A 16,808-nucleotide genomic window follows, 5' to 3' on the forward strand; every position below is an offset into this window, starting at 1 on the left:
CTGTCTTGTCAAGCATATTACTGTAATGACTTCTACTGCTTCAAGATGTCGAGGGCACACTCCAGAGACACAAGGCATGAAGGTCATTAGTTTCCACTGTGAGCAAACAGAAGCCTCTCTGAAGGGAAACAGACCCATGGTTTGGCCCCTCCAGTAGGTCCTGATGATTTAAGCCAGGCGGAGAGCGGCTGTCGAACCGAATCTGAAGCAATGGGAGTGAAGGGAAGGAGAGGGGGAGAAGTATGGGGGAGAGGATAGGGGTAGATAGACTTTATAGAAAGATGGCAGGAATTACAGTACAGTACAGGGAGGAGATAAAGGAAAGCAAATGAGAAGGAAGGAGAAAGAACCCAGGAAAAGGGGAAGAATAGAGATAATGGAAGGGGAGTGTGGTTTGGTAATGGGGGGAAGAGTAGATGGAAGCATAGAGTGAGGGAAAAGTGTAAAAAGAACATCCTTGTTTTGAACTTTGTCCAGGAACAACAGGGGTATAATCAGGAAATGAAGGTGGGAGATGATTAAAATGGAATGAAGGAGGTAGAGGAATGAGTAAAACTAAAGGAATGACTTGTTGGTGACAGGAATGAAGAGGGCTATTATATGAAATATGAATCACATTTGAAGGGAATAGAGAGTGGTCGTGCCATTTTGAGTCACAGCTGTAGTGGGAGTATTCTCTGTCACTTCATCTTAAATCTGAAATTAATTGTATCCCTCTAGCCTGAAACATTAGACTACACACAAAATGGTTTCAGCAGCCTTTTGTTCAGCACTGTCCTCAGTGACCTAACTCCTTGCAAACAGATACAAAATGATATCTACTTTAAAACACTGCTTTTCAAATGATAATATCTGAGGTGACAGTTTTGAGACAACATTTCATCATGCAGTACACAGTAGAAGGAATGTACGTTCCACTCGTACTTCTGTTTGACAGGAAAGTCATCTATGTAACAGAGGAAATAGTTTAAAAAATGAAGAATCTTCCCCATTCCCTCTGCTGTCAAACTGTCATCCTCTGCTGTGTGCCTATCTGCAAAAGATGTTTGGAGAGAGTCACTTACATCTGAGGCCAGACTTGCTGCGTGTTGTTGGACGGGGATGGGGCTTCGCTTCTCAAAACGCTTCAGCCGCTCGTGGATCTGTCAAGTCATTAGAGTATCATAATAAAGGTTCCCTCTGCAGTAAAAAGGCTCTTACTGCAGCTTCTACTGTTAGTATTAATCCAAACACTGCTGCTACTACTACAGATGTTAATCAGGATAAAAAGACACAGGAAAAATACCGAGTTGGACTAATTATTTTAGTTTATAATAATGATATATTATTTATTTCATCATCTGTTATGTTACCAGGGCTAGAACACAACCTATACAAATTTCAGAATAAATGTTAACATTTACTGCAGCAAATCAGTTGACGTGAAACTGCATTTATATGACCTGATTCTTTGTTTTTTTTACAATGGTGGAAAGTTTACATTTACTTAAATTGGCTAATTTATTTAAACTCTGTACATAATTACAATTCCACCAAATTACTAAATTAAAGTACAAGTTCTTTTAAAGGACTTGTACTTTAATTGAGTATTTTCACTTTCTGCTACTTCATATTTCTACATTATTGAACTTCAGTTGCAAATATTGTAGTTTTTACTTCACTTTATTATTTGACAGCTATGGTTACAAGTTACTTTACACATGAACTGTATCATGATCTCATGAAATACGATACATTGTTACAGACTCAACAGTACGGATATACAGTACAGTAAAACAGATTAAAAGATTAAATAGTTAATATTGGTTTATTATTCACCAGCTGCAAAACTGAAGTGCCACTTACATATTAATCCATTCTTATAATACTTAATAATGTAACACTGTCAGGAACCATTTTGCCTGGATAATACTAAATTGTACTATAATGTACTTTTAGTTTTGATACTTTAAGAATATTTGCTGATAATTCTTCTGTACTTTCATTCAAGTCAAAACTTGAATGCAGGACTTTTACTTAGAAAAGTGGGACTTGAAAACGTTTAAAAAAAAAAAAAGAGCATGTAACTTAAATAAGTGGAAGTAAACAATCACAAAGCATTGTAGTGTAAGTGTGTCTTCACCTTGAAGAGCAGGTGAAGCTTCTTCTCCATCAACATGCTGTGGAGGAACCTGTAGTCCTCTTCTCTGTCGGTGTGAGACTCTGTGCCAGACATCACTGATGATAACAGCCTGCAAACGCCTGGAAGAGGAGGGGGAGGAGCAGGACACACCTACATGTAAAAATGCCCACATACACTACATCAAGTCCAACTGCATCTGTATTTGATTTACAGAATGTGGTCTGAAGGTTATGAGGTGGGGTCAAGAACCAAAGACAGAGGTCAAAGGTTAAATTGAGTTTGTGATGAAAAACCCCCCAATGGGGGAGCCTTTAAAAGATTCCCTGTTACAGTGATCTTACTTTATTTTCCAGTTATGCAGACATTTTATCTATAAGCGCAGAATAAGGGAGGTGAAAACAAAAGAAAGTTTGTTGTGCTCAGATTGACTATCATGTGCACATATAACCTGTGATCCTCTGGACCTACTGTACCTCTGTGTTCAGTTCGGCTCAGCATCCTCCTTGTGCTGAAATAAGAAAAAAAAAAGTAAACTTAAACTTAATTAATTCTAACTCAAGGGGTATGAATTTTCATGCTTCAGATTTCCTTTTTCTGCATCAGTTGAGAGGGAGACTAGAGTGTGACACAGTGAAAAATAAATGATGAGAAAGAAAAGAAATGTTTTTTTTTTTTTTTTTTTTTTTTACATAATGTGTAAAAAATAGTAGTGAGATATTACTGCCCCCTAATGCTGGTATGAGCAAGTTCAACATTACAGTAATGCACTGTTCCACTATGCATATGGTGATGTCAGTAGATTATTAAATCAGTCAGTGTTTTATCAATAACATTCAGTTCTTTTTCATTATAACATAAACAATCTGCTTGATTGGTCAGTATTACTTCAGTAAAATTACATGTAACAAAAGATGAAAACATAACTCATACTACAGGATAGATACTGAATGTCTGCTGCTCAGAAAGAATTTATTTTTACCCGTTCACATGTTATAATTTTTTATCAGTTTAGGATAATGTAGCCATGATATGCAAATATCCATTTAGAAGCTCAATCAGTTCAACAAAAATGCACTTGTTAGATAATAGAATCTAGGTCTGTAAACAGATATTATCCAGTATCCCTCAATTAGCACGGCTAGAGGACAACATCCACACTCATATTTGTTTTTCACTGATATTATTTTAATGTTTCAGTGGCTGATTAAATAGGAATAAATGATAAATAACAAATGATAAATGAAAATGTTCTGGAAAAATGACGAACAAGTCTGGACTAAGACACCAATGTCCATTCCAACAACTTTTATGTAGAGGAAATCCCAGCTAAGTAGAGCCACACAAAACTTAAATTGCACTCACCAGAGACTGTCCATTCCATTAGGCCCAGCTCAGGCAGACCATATTGCTTAGTTAATATCTAAAGAGTAAGAGCTGCATTTGAGCATCCACTTGTAGAGAGAGATTGTTTTGTGTTCGCCTGGCCAGATGTTAAAACAGACTCTCTTATTTAGTCAATATGTGTCAGCTCTGACCTAAATCAAGCCAGCAGGCAATCAATACAGCAATCAAAGAGCACGGGGCATAATGTTAGCCTATAACAGTTCACTTTCCACATATGACTGTCACTGCAGACAATTATTCACACGGATTTGATTGGATGCAATGTCAGCAGTTGCATCCTGTCAGTACCCCCTTTTTTTTTTGTTCTACTTAAAAGACCAATTTCACACCTTTCTGTCTGGTGATAGAATACATGGCTGTTCCCGGGCTTATGGTTATGAGATCAATGTGTTCGTTAAGGGAAGTTCATCATCCTCAACAATTACAGGAGGTGAAATTTTGGGTCATGCAAATGCCTGTCATGATAGAAATCCAGTTACCCTTATTCAATGGATTCAGGTCTTTTTTTTGTTTTTGTTTTTAGATCAGGGGGCACGTCGCTGTGCAAGGCAATGAATAATTACCCAGTACAGGGGCTGTTCCGTATCATTTTGACCTCTGACCTCTCCGTGGTCAACAGAAAACTGCCACTGAGAGAGCAAAATATTAAATTATCATGTGCTTTGGATTGAATGCAGAAATAAAGGTTAGTTTGTTACTCGTCTGTATACTGACCAAATACTCCCAGGAGAAAAAGACAATATTAGACACACTGTCCACGGAGGGCAAAGTGCTCATGCCATGAAGAGAGCAGAGCAGAGCAGACCAGCGGACAGACCGTGGGTGTGTCCCAGAAAATGGTCAGCCAACGAGATGTGAACTCGGAGGAGGAGTCCGCAGCAAGAACTAGCTTCGTTTTCAGCTGCGTCACGTTATCCAGAGACAGCTAGGCTAATACCGGAAATGGAGCCACTTCATTCAAAACAACAGCCCAAACGCAGAGCTACAACAGCGAGGGGGGGAAAAAGCATCTCACACCTTGTGTCGTCCGCTTGTATATCGTTTGCGCATAACAACAAAGATAAGAAAAAAAGAATATATTTTGCCGAACTTCTGCGTAACTTTGGGCATGCTTATCCCCTCTTTTATGATAATCTTCTTTTAACGCGAATTATTCGTGGTTTACTGTAAAGTGTCTTAATAATATAAAAACAATGAGATATCTGCAGACGAGGACGTTATCTAATTAGAAACTTCTTAACATTACTAGTTTAGGTTTTCTTTCCTCACTTTCCGAGGAATATTCTCCAACAATGACAGCTCTATTCTGCAATATTCTGGCCCACCTGACACAGTTATAGCGACTATTCCTCCCCATTTGGTCATATATTTGTTCTTTTCTGCCATGTTTTTCTTCTTTGTGGTACATCTCTTTACTCCATACAGTAAGGTTGCTACATATTCGATAATAGCACTTTTAAATTGAAAGGTAAAAGCGGAAATTCTTATTTCTAGCTAAACATTACTGAGGAGTCTGTCTTCTCCGTTTCCGCCTGCCTCTGCTGCTTTCTGCTGAGCTACATCGGCCGAGCCAAGCGCATACCGTAACTCCATGCCAGGTGATGCACTGAGGGTGGCTTTTAATAAAGACCACCCGCTATGCAGTGCTGGTGCTCGGTGCACTGCTTGTAGGTATCTGTGTGGTAGGACAGACTGAGTCCACACATCAGGAAGCTGAAGAAAAGAGAACTGTGAGAGCAGACAGACAGGAGGCCACGGTTCCCCCTCACACACATACACACATCACCACGGCCTTGATGGTGATGTATGCAAGGAAACCAACAAGAGTCAGCGATGGGTAAATCAAGCACAGACCTTAAAAATTAAAACAAAAAATACGCGTAGGGTTTACCTCGTTTTCTAATTTTTAGGTTGGTTATTCATGGCTCCTTGTAGCCTTTAGCTATTAGTGCTACCAGCTAACAGTTTGGCTGCAATTAGCTGCGGGTCCCGGATATCTCTTGGAGCTAAATCGACCAACGTTAACGTAACGTTAGCTAACTGACATGGTAATGGTAAACCCTTCGTATATAGGGAAGATTATGTAGAATATATTTTTTAAAAATAGTGTCAACAAGAGCAAACAGCTGTTGCTAGGATGGTAAATCAAGCTAACTCAGCTAACAGTAAGTAATTAGCTAACTAACGTTAAATATGTTCCAGAAAGTGCGTTGCTTAGGTAAGAAAACTAAATTGTGCTAACCGTGAAAGTGCAAACTGTCTAATACGTTTGTTTTGTGCGTCTCCCCAGGTGCAACGACAGAAGGGATTCACAATCCTATCAGGTATGACATGTTCAGTTTGTTAACGGTCACCTGTCATCATTATCCTCTAGCGTAGCTAATCAAGCTGTCTAGTATTTTTTCCCTTAAAATAATAAACTAAATCTTAATAGTGACACGTTGGAGCTGCAGCAAAACTGCTCACTAACATTCTCAGTTAATAATGCTTTGATAGAGATTCTATATACTTTAATCTACATGGCTATCACAAAACTTGACATAAGAAGTACTGCTATGGCAGTTCGTGTCGTGTGCTTGGAATGCTGGGTTAATTTGGCACTGAATTTCCTTAAGTAAGTATTGCACCCGCACATATTCCACACTGCTATGATGCTATTTATTTAAACAAAACAAGAAAAAGATTACTGTAGCCAGCCACAGCCCCCTCCTTATGTTTGATTTATATTTCAACTCTTGAATTTAGAATTCGACAGACTATTAATAAAAAAAAAAAACAGCCTCACAGAAATGTAAAGCTTTTTGATATACTTAGCAAACCTTTGCTTGTAAAGAAGCTGTAGCAAATCAACTACTACTTCTGTGTTTCTTTTGTAGAAAAATGTCATAATACCGAATCTAGTGCTCCATCACTCAGAGGATGTTGAATTCAACTACTCCAATCCTCTGATTTTTGAAGTAATCAGTTCTGCTTTCACTGTGCTGTTAGTCTAAATGGTTTAGCACTTCTTTGGTGAGGCCTGCTTAATGTTTTGCAGGAAAACTGATGATGATATTGACGGGTGTGTGATGGTATGTGGAGAAAAATGACATCAATGTATATGTGAGCACTTCCCAAGTCTGTCTGCCATCCTTTGTAGACCCATAAATCTCAGCCAAAGAGCCAGTCCAGCAGCCTTCATCGCTACGACAAGGTGCGCGATGGCTCATCGGATCCCACGCCCCCTTACAAGATGCTGCGACGCTCAGACGAAAGCCCTGTCAGCCGACATGGAGACAGCACAGGGCATGGCAAGGCAAAAACCTCTCACACAGTCAGAGGAAAAAATGGTAAGCCCAGATCTGGTGGTCTTACACATGCAATTTTCAGTTTTATTTTAAAGGAAAAGACAGGATCCTAGTCTTGCAGTAACCTCAGACAGATAGTAAATGTCAAATGCTTGTGGCTTAGCCTTAGATTAGAAATGTGATCAGTTCTGACCCACAAATACAAATCTTATGATAAATATCAGTGCTCTCCATGGTTAAACTTGGCATTCATTTTGTGTAGATGTCTGACATACTGTCTGGACTTGTTTTGTCATGCATGCACTCTAACCCTTATCACTTTTAGGAGACGTGGGTGCAGAGTGGGGTGAAAAGCAAAAGATTAACCTAAAAACTTTCATGGGATCAAAATAAAGTTTTTATGTTTTTGTTATGTCATTGCCATCAGATCACAGTATAGCTATTGCTGCTCACATGTAAATATTGCAAACTGAAAAACTTAAAAGGTGTTTATTATTTCACAGCTGTGTCTGCCGCTGAGGCTTTATTCCTCTGAGCAACACTGTGTATTTTCGCTAGTAGTTACAATAGTTACTTTATAAATGGTTTTGTTGCAGGGACCAGCGGCTCTCCTCAGGAGAACTCTCATAACAACAGCTCCCACCATGGCTCTGACTCACATACCACTCAGAGCAAGCCTGCAGAAAGGGTAAGATACTGTCCGATGTTTTCTGATCATATACCCTCATCATTTCCTGTAGAAATTGCTTTCACGCTGCTTTGGAACATGGTATGCGGCACATTATGTAGAGGCATCTCTCTCTCTCTCCGTGCAGACAGTTTGTTACCAAACTCCACAACAATGCATGATTGAAACGTAATGTTTATATAACAGGCTCCCTCTATAGAGAAGATGATCTGATTAGCTTTTAGACTTTGTTGTAAGATGATTTGCCATTTGCACTGCTGAAGGAGAGACTCAATCCTCAGTGATGTACTGAGGAATAACGCCAAATACTCAATATTTAACATTGTCTGGTTTGACACTGACTGACAGGTTTATCAGCATAATGTATACGGGCCATCTGGGGTTAACATGGTATAGTAAACAGATGGTGTTGATTTGTCGTGTTATTAGCTGCTGTCATTTTGACATAAGTAGACAGTGAATAGTGGTATGTGAAAGGCGCATCATGACAGATTAACAAACAAAAATGTTTATTAATGTAAACTTCCATGTGCACCCACGGTGTGATTGGAAATATGTAGCCAAAAAGCATGTATTTCCTCCTCTGGAGACTTTGGCGCATCCTTAATGCGAGAGATGAAAGAAAAAGAAATCCACAGAGGAAGAGACTAAGAGAGACAGTCACTTTACAGTTTATGTTTAGCAAGATTAAGTGTCCATGTTTGTATTATGTTCTGCTAATATGAGTCTATTGATAATTATGCCTTCCTATCATCTCTGCTATGCATTTAGTTTCAACAGCCCAGAACAGTTTGATCAGCCATCAGCTACTGCAAAAATAATTGTCCAATTTTTGTGGGCCTGCAGTTTTTTTGTTTTTTTCTCGAGAGATCTATGCAATTGTAGACGAGGAGAAAAAGAATGAGGCAAGCTTTACCCTTCCTGGAATGGCTGGAATGACTGGAGTTGTCAGTATATACATGATCATTAATATTAAATATACCAGCTCCCGTTCAGACTGAAAAACCCTTATCCATTACTGAGGCTGGAAAGCAAGGGATATTTTTGTCCTAAAGGAACATAGGCTTCTATCTACCATATTCACATGAAGTGATACTTTTGCATTCTCGTGTTGTGATCATATTTTGGGGTGCACCGGTAGCTCCCCTGTTTGAGTGCATACTTTACATCAAGGCTGAGTCCTTGCCGCAGCAGCCCAGGCCCTTTGTTACATGTCCTCCCCTATCTCTCTCCCCTGCCTATCCTTTCTGTCTCCACTGTTGCTGTCATTAAAAGAAAAAATCTCCAAAATAAATCTTTTAAAGAAAAAGATTCTGACCATATTGGAAATCATAAAATTATCCTTAAAGGAAAATACCAGTAATTTTTGAATATTTTAGCCCATTTACCTGCAAATCATTTCTTATCATTACTGCTGACTATTTTCCAAGTTTCCATTCACTTCCATATACACTAGTATGAAAATTAGTTTTGAAAATTGCTTGAGCTGTGTAATCCATCACAGTTTAAGTAAAGTCTGCAATCATTTCACATCCTTTTCAGTGGTACTCCTTAACTTGTCGTACTATCCCTTAACCTTTATAACATCTCATGCCTTGTCCTTCTCAGCACCAGGACCCAGCAGATGATTGGACAGAACACATCAGCTCCTCTGGGAAGAAGTACTACTACAATTGTAGAACTGAGGTCTCCCAGTGGGAGAAACCCAAAGACCTGTTGGAGAGGCAAGCCTGCTTAAATGAAATTACAACATATGTGCCCTGAAAGACAATTCAATTTTTAACCTGAAACAGTAATTGAGATTCTCCTTTTAATGCAGAGTATTCTTACCTGCACCCTGCATTCTGCATGTTGCCACTTTTGCCTTCTGTTTAATCTGCTTCAGGGAACAACGACAGAAAGACTCAGTTAAGATGGCGGCGAACAGTTTCCCCAGGGACATGGACTACAGACAAGAGGCCTTGCAGGACAAAGCCGCAACAAGTAAGTTATTGCTTAACTATAAAACCTTTGGAATGCGCTTCAAGCAATGTTGCTAGCTTCTGCTGATCACCTTTTGGATAAACATCTGAGATACAGAGCAGGTTTTTTGAACATACATACTCAGATTAAATACTCTGCCAAATAATACTGTGTTCTCCTGATCTGCTTGTCTTCAGAGACCACGTCAGGGGACCAGTCCACATCGTCCAACTCCGCCCATTCCTCTTCTTCTCAGAGCCTGAATTGTGCTCCTGGTGCTTTAGGTTCCACCCCCTCCACCATGTCCTCTTCCTCTTCCTCCTCTACGGGACAGTTGCCCCAGTCTGTCCAGTCCCCGTCACCAGCGCTGCTGCAGGACCCAGCCCTCTTACATCAGCTCCTCCCAGCTCTGCAGGCAACTCTGCAGATGAATAACGGCAGTATGGACATGGCTAAGCTCAATGAGGGTGAGGGCACAAAAGATGACACGAACATGACACTTTGTCGTCTTTCACACACACTGCTGTCTTTCATGGTGTCTTTTTGGATAGTATCACTGGGGTCACCATCATTTCCTACACATAGTGGCTTTAATGCAACCTTTTGGTGCTGCGTGTGATCCTGTTTAACAAGAAAAACAACGCGGAGGTGGCTACAGCATTGTATTAATGCTGCTAGTTAGTGGTTTTACTTTACACTGGGGCCACCAAGTGTCCCCAAAATATCGTCTAGGCCCAAATATAAGATGATTTTTTTTTCCCCCTGGAAATTACATTGGAAAAAGTGGAGCTTATATTATATTTGGTGATGAGACAATTACATGTTCACAAGATCAGATATTCTTTTGAAGAGAGAGTAACACCGGCTCCTACAGAGTGTGTTGCATTAAGGGGTTGTTTGTAGGAGTATTGTTGCTATGCTAGAGAGTGTCTTCAAGTCTGTTTACAGTGAGTCTTTTAGACAAGAGTGTTTGACAGGTCAGTTTAACCTACAGGAGTTTCTGAAGGCTCGTGTAATGTGTTTTAGTGCCACCAGTCCAAAGACTGTGGATCTTCTGTCAAGCAGCCAAAAATTATTGCTGCCACAGATAATTAGGGGCTCAGAAAGACAAAAAGAGTCTGATTAATGCTAACTGTGAGAGAAAATAATTATGAGCATGTCAAAGAGCCTGACAGTAGAGAGAAGGCGTATTCACATTATCATGGAAAAACTGTTACAAGTGCCTTCTCGCTTTAGTGGATGTGATGAGTTGTAATGGCTCTGTGCTGTGAGTTCACAGAAAATTTAAATTTGGTGAACTTTGACCTGAGCTGTGCTGACCTTTTGTGGACGTAGCCAATCACGGTTAACCACTGCCTTAACTGAAAGATGGACGAAAAGCTACTTACCTGTGTTTCTGATTTTCCACGATTGTACGATAACAGACTGGTTTCAAATCGAAACCAGGCAAAAAAGAAATTTACTGTGCAAAATATCAGTGCGCAGATGCAGCTACCAGATTTGTTACAGAAACAGTGAGTCTCTGAAACGTAGCAGTCTGCTGCTAGCAAATTACTGTTGTAGCTAAGGTGGTGGAGTTTAGTACAGTGCCTGTGGGAGTTCCCGAGTGGTAGATATTGTCACGACCAACACACAGCACAGGACCAATGTTTATCTGCTGGAATGTGAGGCCTTGAAAGCGTGCGAATATGTGACTGACAGATGACACAAATATAGGATTTACGTTCTTCTTAAATGGTATTATTTCATACTTCATTTTTACAAGAGAAAATGCTTCAAGGATGAGGACTCTGTTCTCGTTGGATTAATAGTATCTATGGGAAACCTTCCCAGCGGGACTAGAGTGAAAGACTGTTGTAACCTCACAGTCGTTTTCCAAAAAGAGGTGTTGGAAAAGGGAGTTCATCCTATATTCGGACCAAGATAGAGCCAAAATGAAACTGGAATTTCCGGATTCTGTTCCAGAAGAAAACCTCATTGAAAATCTCACTGACATTTGTAACTATGCTGATAACTAAACGTACCTCCTTGGAACAGAGCCTTTCTCAACAGAATGTCATGAGGAGCGAATACTTACAAATTTTTTAGAAAGCAGAGAGTACAACTGGAACACTGAAAAAAGAAATGACTTGAGTGTTGGTGAATTATTTATATATGTGGACAAAATTAAGTTATGATGACTTTAGTACCCATGCTGCCACACTTAGTTCTTTTCATGGAACTGTAGTTTTTTCTGTTCTCACAAAGCAAGCGTTGTGAAATTTGTTTAAATGACAAAGGTTTCATTTTCTTATAGCAACTGCTACGGTCGATGGCAATTTGTCTTGATAAAGACAAGATCTTTCATCTTGATAAAGACTGAGGAATTGCACTGAGTTAAAAAAGCTAGTGAAACAGAGGCTAGCCCAGACAGGATGTCATGTACTTCAGCTCTCAGTATGGTAGTTTCTGATATAATGCTGTGTGTATGGTAAAAAATGTGAGTGTCTTTCTATCCCTTATCTGGTATTAGTGGGTGACTGTCTTCTGCAGTTCATAACCTGTGCGTGCACCTGTCATTTATGGTGATTTTCTTGCTGTTCTGTCTGTGTGAACCTGACATATAGGTGTGCTTGTTGTTTAACTTCCAAGTTCTTCCAGTTGTTTGCTTGTAAAATGACATTTACATGAAATGATTCATCTTTCCACTGATTGGTTTCTTATCTTAACTGTGTGTGTTTGTGTACTTACCTGTTGTGTGTCCTTGCTCACTCACCTTTACTGTGTGTGTGTGTGTGTGTGTGTGTGTGTGTGTGTGTGTGTGTGTGTGTGTGTGTGTGTGTGTGTGTGTGTACACACACATTTCCTCTTTCCTCCCTCCAGTCTTGGCAGCTGCTGTCACCCAAGCTTCCTTGCGGTCTGTGCTTCATAAGCTCCTCACTGCTGGACCTGCTTTCAACGTCACTGCTCTTCTCTCAGCTGCTCAGCACTCCAACCAAGGTACGGCCTCCTCGCTGTTTCTCACCATCTGCTACACAAACTACTTTCCTGTTTGGGTTTAAGGATCAGGATCCTGTTCTCCCTATCCCCACCGAGTTGTTTAAAAACTGTCTAAAACCTAATAAGTTCCCATTGCCCTTCAGTCATTGAAATTCTGCATTTTATCCAAGTTAACTGTGTATGTTGTTTTAAGGGGTTTTCAAATTGACTATAGCTATCCGGAAAAACAGGAACCATTGTCCCGTGTATTCTAATGAGCCTCCTTCATGGCTGGAATGGAAGCCAACAGTCTGTATTTGCATATATGTGTAAGCTGATGATCCTGTGTCCTTCCACACCTATACTATGTCTTCTATACTATGTCTTTTGCAGCTCAGCACTCCAGTCAGTCTCCTGTCTCTCTGACATCAGATGCATCATCACCACGGCCGTACGTCTCACCACGGAACGGCACGCCACAGAGCAACCAGAAATCCCTTCTGGGCGTGCATTCCAGCAGCATCACATCCTCGCAAACAAGGGTGAGCGCCACAACTAAAAGACACATAAGAAAAGTCAGCTTTGAAGAGTGGAGGAGTTGATTCCTCTTGCTCGTGATTCACGTCCTCTCTTTCTCACTCTTCTCCACTTTTGTTATAACTGCCGTCGTCTGTGACATCTCATCTTTCTGATTCTCTAACACATGCTGATGCCCTTCTCTCCTCAGGGCAGTATGTCTTCAGGTAAGCAAGGATCTGTCCCCCTGTCTCAGAATGCAGAGAAACGTCCAGAAGACCCCAGAACTCTCCAGCAGAGAAGGTAGAGGTCAAAGTTCAAAATCACCTCAGCACACCATTTCTTTTGTAATGACAGATTGCTTGGATGTAAATAAGTGAAATATATCCATTTTTAATTATGTAGTTCCCTGAACTAGATGTATGTTAACTTTTTTGACATACAATTATGGGACGTTACTGAGGATGGTTGTTGAGCTAAATGTCTTCAACATGTGATGAGGAATAAGACATTAATTAATGAGGACAAATGAATGGTATAGACTGAATAATCACCAGTTTCCCTGACTAATACGCCAACACATCAGTGTTCCGACATTAAGAAAAATGCAGTTGGATTTTATTTACATCGTCAACACACAGTTAACCGGTTGTCTCGCTCCACCAGCCAGGAGATTCTGTGCACGGGATCAAACATGTCCGGTGCTGCTTTGCCCCATGTCCCCTCCAGCAGCAGCAGCCAAAACCAGGCTGATACCCCCGGCTCCTTCACTCCCACCCTGGCAGCTCATTTTGATGAGAACCTCATCAGACATATCCAAGGATGGCCTTCAGAGAACACGGAGAAACAGGTGTAGTTCAGATTATTTGATGTGGTTTAGTTAGAATGCTTATGTGGATTTTCATGTGTTACAGAGCTATGGGATGCTTATCACTGGTTTATACAGCTCTAGCATTTAGTCAAAAGTTGGTTGGTGTTTTTTAGAAATGATTTCTTGATTAACAGTCTTTCCTAGTATGTAATGAGCAGTGCGGATTCATGGGGGTGATAGTGTAAATATAGACTTTTGTACAAAAAAATCTTCATCACTATATAATGAATAAACCTTTTTAATTGCAACTGAGAAACTCCAACTACAGATGAACACAATCACTTGTGGTTGAAAGCTTCTATTTCCAAGGTCAAGAATAAATTTAAAAATAAATCACCTTTGCATTTTGTTTAAATCAGAATCACAAAATCCGTAAGTTAGTGCTGATGTTATTGAAGTATGTTGAATGTTTGTTGTGATAATCTGTAGTCATGACTTGACAAAAAAACACTAATCTCTTTCCATCAGGCGGCTCGGTTGCATGAGGACATCCACAACATGGGTAGCCTGTACATGTCTGAGATCTGTACAGAGATGAAAAACCTGCGTTCCCTGGTCAGAGTGTGTGAAATTCAAGCCACACTGAGGGAACAGAGGTGAGGCAAATGTTACATTTTGCCATAGACATGGTCATCTACTTATAATACACACAAACATTCATTAATACTTTTTTTTCTCCTCAACCACAGAATTCTATTTCTGAGGCAGCAGAGCAAAGAGCTGGACAAGCTGAAGAACCAGAACTCCTACATGGTGTGAGGACCTGACCAGAGAAGAAAGGACTTGGATGGATGGATTAAAATATTGGTAGAAAAAAGGGGAATAGACATGGACAGCAAGCTGCTACAACCTGTTTAATCTCCCTGTAAGAGCAACTGAGAAAAGCTCCTAGAAGACAGCGACTGACAAGGTGAAGCTCCATCATCCTGAACATGTTTTTTACTTTTCTCTTTTTTTTTCTTTTCTTTTTTTTTTTTTTTTTAATTTCTTTTCCAGTGTCCACCACATGAATTGCTCTTGCTGAAAGGTGAAACTGACAGTTCATGGAGTTGGATACTCGAACCAAGTGGACATAAAGGACCTGAGGCTCTTTTCAAACAGCACCTTTTTGGACTGTGAACCTTGGATTGTGTGTGTTGTGTTGGGTTAACTTGTTTTCTGGTGTGTTTTGATGTGTAGTAGTCAGGAAAAGATTCATTCTTGGAAAAATGAACTAAAATAAATCATCTCATAATTGGTGTGACACAGTTTGTGTGGGGGGGTGTGAACACAGTTGTTCACTCCCCAAACTTCTGAAATGGACTTTGTCATGCATTGAAATGTATGGATTCAATGGCAGTGATGTTACTAATGTTATTTTTTATTCACTATTCTTGTCAGTGGTTTTGCCATCCCAGTGTGTCTTCGAGTTGGTTGGCTTTAAATGTCATGACATGAGATTAGCAAAGACCTTTGACCAGACCTTTTACTTAAATGTGCTTCAGTTATTTTGTCCCAGTTGATGGGAATCTGCAATCCAGTGGAACAAATTCACCGGGAAGTTATGGTTAGTTATGTCAAAGACACTCCAGATGTGTCAAAGCCATTTTGAAGAAGCCTACATTATTGGACCTAGGTTGGCTGCTAGTACATATGAGGTTGTATTCATTTGTAGACCTGCTGCCCGTTTTTTCTTATCCCTTCTATTTGTCTTTTTTGTATAATTGTCAACATTTTGTTTCTCTCCCAAGTCCAGTTGGGGAAATATTTCATTCCTTTTGTGCAGCTTAGCAAGAGATTGTGTAAAAGAATAGAAAAGTGACTGAATTTACAGTCAGGTAAAGCTAAATTATTGTTGCACATGATTGATTACGTCCCTGTAGTCATAATGAAAAAGATCGATGGAAAGATGTTTTTATTTTTTCAACAAGGAAACTCAAATTTAATTTTCCTTTTTTGTTCAGCTGTCGTGGCTGCAACCCTTTTATCAACTGCCTCTAGCCCGGCTACTTTTTTCAAGGGTTCATTCATGATGAGAAGTTATACTTTTTATATGAAAACATCACATTAAACTGCAGTCGTACACTTCTACAGCCACAAAGCAAGTTCCTTTCTTTCTCCACTGTTCTTTTCCTTGTCCTTAAATAGTTTCCACCAGATCTGATGTGCACACTTTTTTGGGGCGGGGGTGGGGGTGTGGGTGAGGACAAGTGCTTTGTATTCCATAAAATATGAGAATTAAAATATTATACAACACTTTCTTGCTTGAATTTTACTTGCTTCAGTTTAAGGTTGTGTGTGAAAGAGGTAATGGGTGTTATCTGTATGCCTTGGGTAAATTTCCAGAGGAATTATGCATTTTGTAATTTTTCTAAATTAAAGTGTGCAATAAAGCATCCAAAGGCAGGTGTGGGTCACAGCTTTGAGGAAATGTACGTTCTATGAGACCAGACCATGCACTTGGCGCAGGTGTCTCCATGGTCCTCATGGTTATAGGCCTATACACTATGACACATTAATATTATCAATCGTAAAGAATGTAGGTAGTATCTGCAGATTAGCTGATGCTCCTTCTCAGGCCATAAGATGGTGACAGTGAGCTATCTTACCCTGAATCTGCTTCTGCTTATGTGTGCGTTTTTCTCCTCTTGCCTTTATCAGATTAAAAACCTATTACCGTACACGTCAGATGTAAAATGTAGCCTGAACAAAAGCAGAAGTTGACCCGTGTTATAATTCTGGGAAAACTCTGAGGCAATACACAAATTCATAATAGGTACACAGATGATGATAATACAGAGCTGCTGACTGACAAGAAAAAGCATAATGGAAAACAGTGAGTTAAGATTGTTAAAGTATTTTACCAATGCTGTGTATATAGGATTACATTGAACTTGGCCTTTTACTTAGAACACCTCAGCAGCTTTTCCTGCTTGCACAGCTCCACAGTGAGATTGTGACCCTTCTGCCCCCTCCCGCACCATTTATTTTTATTTAACCTCCTTTGCTGGAGTATATGCT

The 16,808-nt window shown here is 39.9% G+C and overlaps 2 protein-coding genes across 10 annotated transcripts in view; one reads left to right on the forward strand and one right to left on the reverse strand.

Moving 5' to 3' along the window:
• The window catches only part of LOC120798850 (MAGUK p55 subfamily member 7-like), a 24,620-nt gene extending 18,787 nt beyond the window's left edge, over nt 1-5,833 (reverse strand). For 3 of the 8 annotated variants that reach the window (XM_040143606.1, XM_040143600.1, XM_040143599.1), the window contains exons 1-4: nt 4,852-5,026; nt 2,596-2,630; nt 2,123-2,241; nt 1,065-1,142 (exon numbers count right to left, since the gene is read on the reverse strand). In XM_040143606.1, coding sequence (XP_039999540.1) covers nt 1,065-1,142; nt 2,123-2,241; nt 2,596-2,630; nt 4,852-4,934 — 315 coding nt within the window. In that variant the 5' untranslated portion in view covers nt 4,935-5,026. Of the gene's footprint in view, nt 1-1,064; nt 1,143-2,122; nt 2,242-2,595; nt 2,631-3,484; nt 3,560-4,089; nt 4,156-4,240; nt 4,422-4,851; nt 5,027-5,417; nt 5,734-5,768 lie in introns of those variants that run through there. The other 5 variants (XM_040143601.1, XM_040143604.1, XM_040143603.1 and 2 more) reach the window with 5 other exon arrangements.
• LOC120798851 (WW domain-containing adapter protein with coiled-coil-like) lies at nt 4,484-15,969 on the forward strand. Of its 2 annotated transcripts, none has more exons than XM_040143608.1 (13): nt 4,484-5,363; nt 5,817-5,850; nt 6,666-6,855; nt 7,410-7,501; nt 9,110-9,225; nt 9,387-9,484; nt 9,661-9,930; nt 12,326-12,442; nt 12,815-12,963; nt 13,149-13,240; nt 13,604-13,787; nt 14,277-14,404; nt 14,498-15,969. In XM_040143608.1, the coding sequence occupies exons 1-13, from the start codon at nt 5,323-5,325 to the stop codon at nt 14,565-14,567; spliced, it is 1,581 nt and encodes a 526-aa protein (XP_039999542.1). In that variant the 5' UTR covers nt 4,484-5,322; the 3' UTR covers nt 14,568-15,969. The 2 variants fall into 2 exon arrangements, with proteins under 2 accessions (XP_039999542.1, XP_039999543.1); XM_040143609.1 differs by having other exon boundaries at nt 13,667-13,787.
• The last annotated feature ends 839 nt before the right edge of the window (nt 15,970-16,808 follow it).

This window comes from Xiphias gladius, chromosome 14 (assembly GCF_016859285.1).
Source record: "Xiphias gladius isolate SHS-SW01 ecotype Sanya breed wild chromosome 14, ASM1685928v1, whole genome shotgun sequence".
Classification (NCBI taxonomy): domain Eukaryota; kingdom Metazoa; phylum Chordata; class Actinopteri; order Istiophoriformes; family Xiphiidae; genus Xiphias; species Xiphias gladius.

Bases quoted from the DNA above. Each gene is read 5' to 3' on its own strand.
- LOC120798851 (XM_040143608.1), top strand. From the start codon at position 5,323: ATGGTGATGTATGCAAGGAAACCAACAAGAGTCAGCGATGG. The intron at 12,964-13,148 runs GTGAGCGCCACA...TTCTCTCCTCAG, and splicing joins TCACATCCTCGCAAACAAGG to GGCAGTATGTCTTCAGGTAA. The intron at 13,788-14,276 runs GTGTAGTTCAGA...TCTTTCCATCAG, and splicing joins CAGAGAACACGGAGAAACAG to GCGGCTCGGTTGCATGAGGA.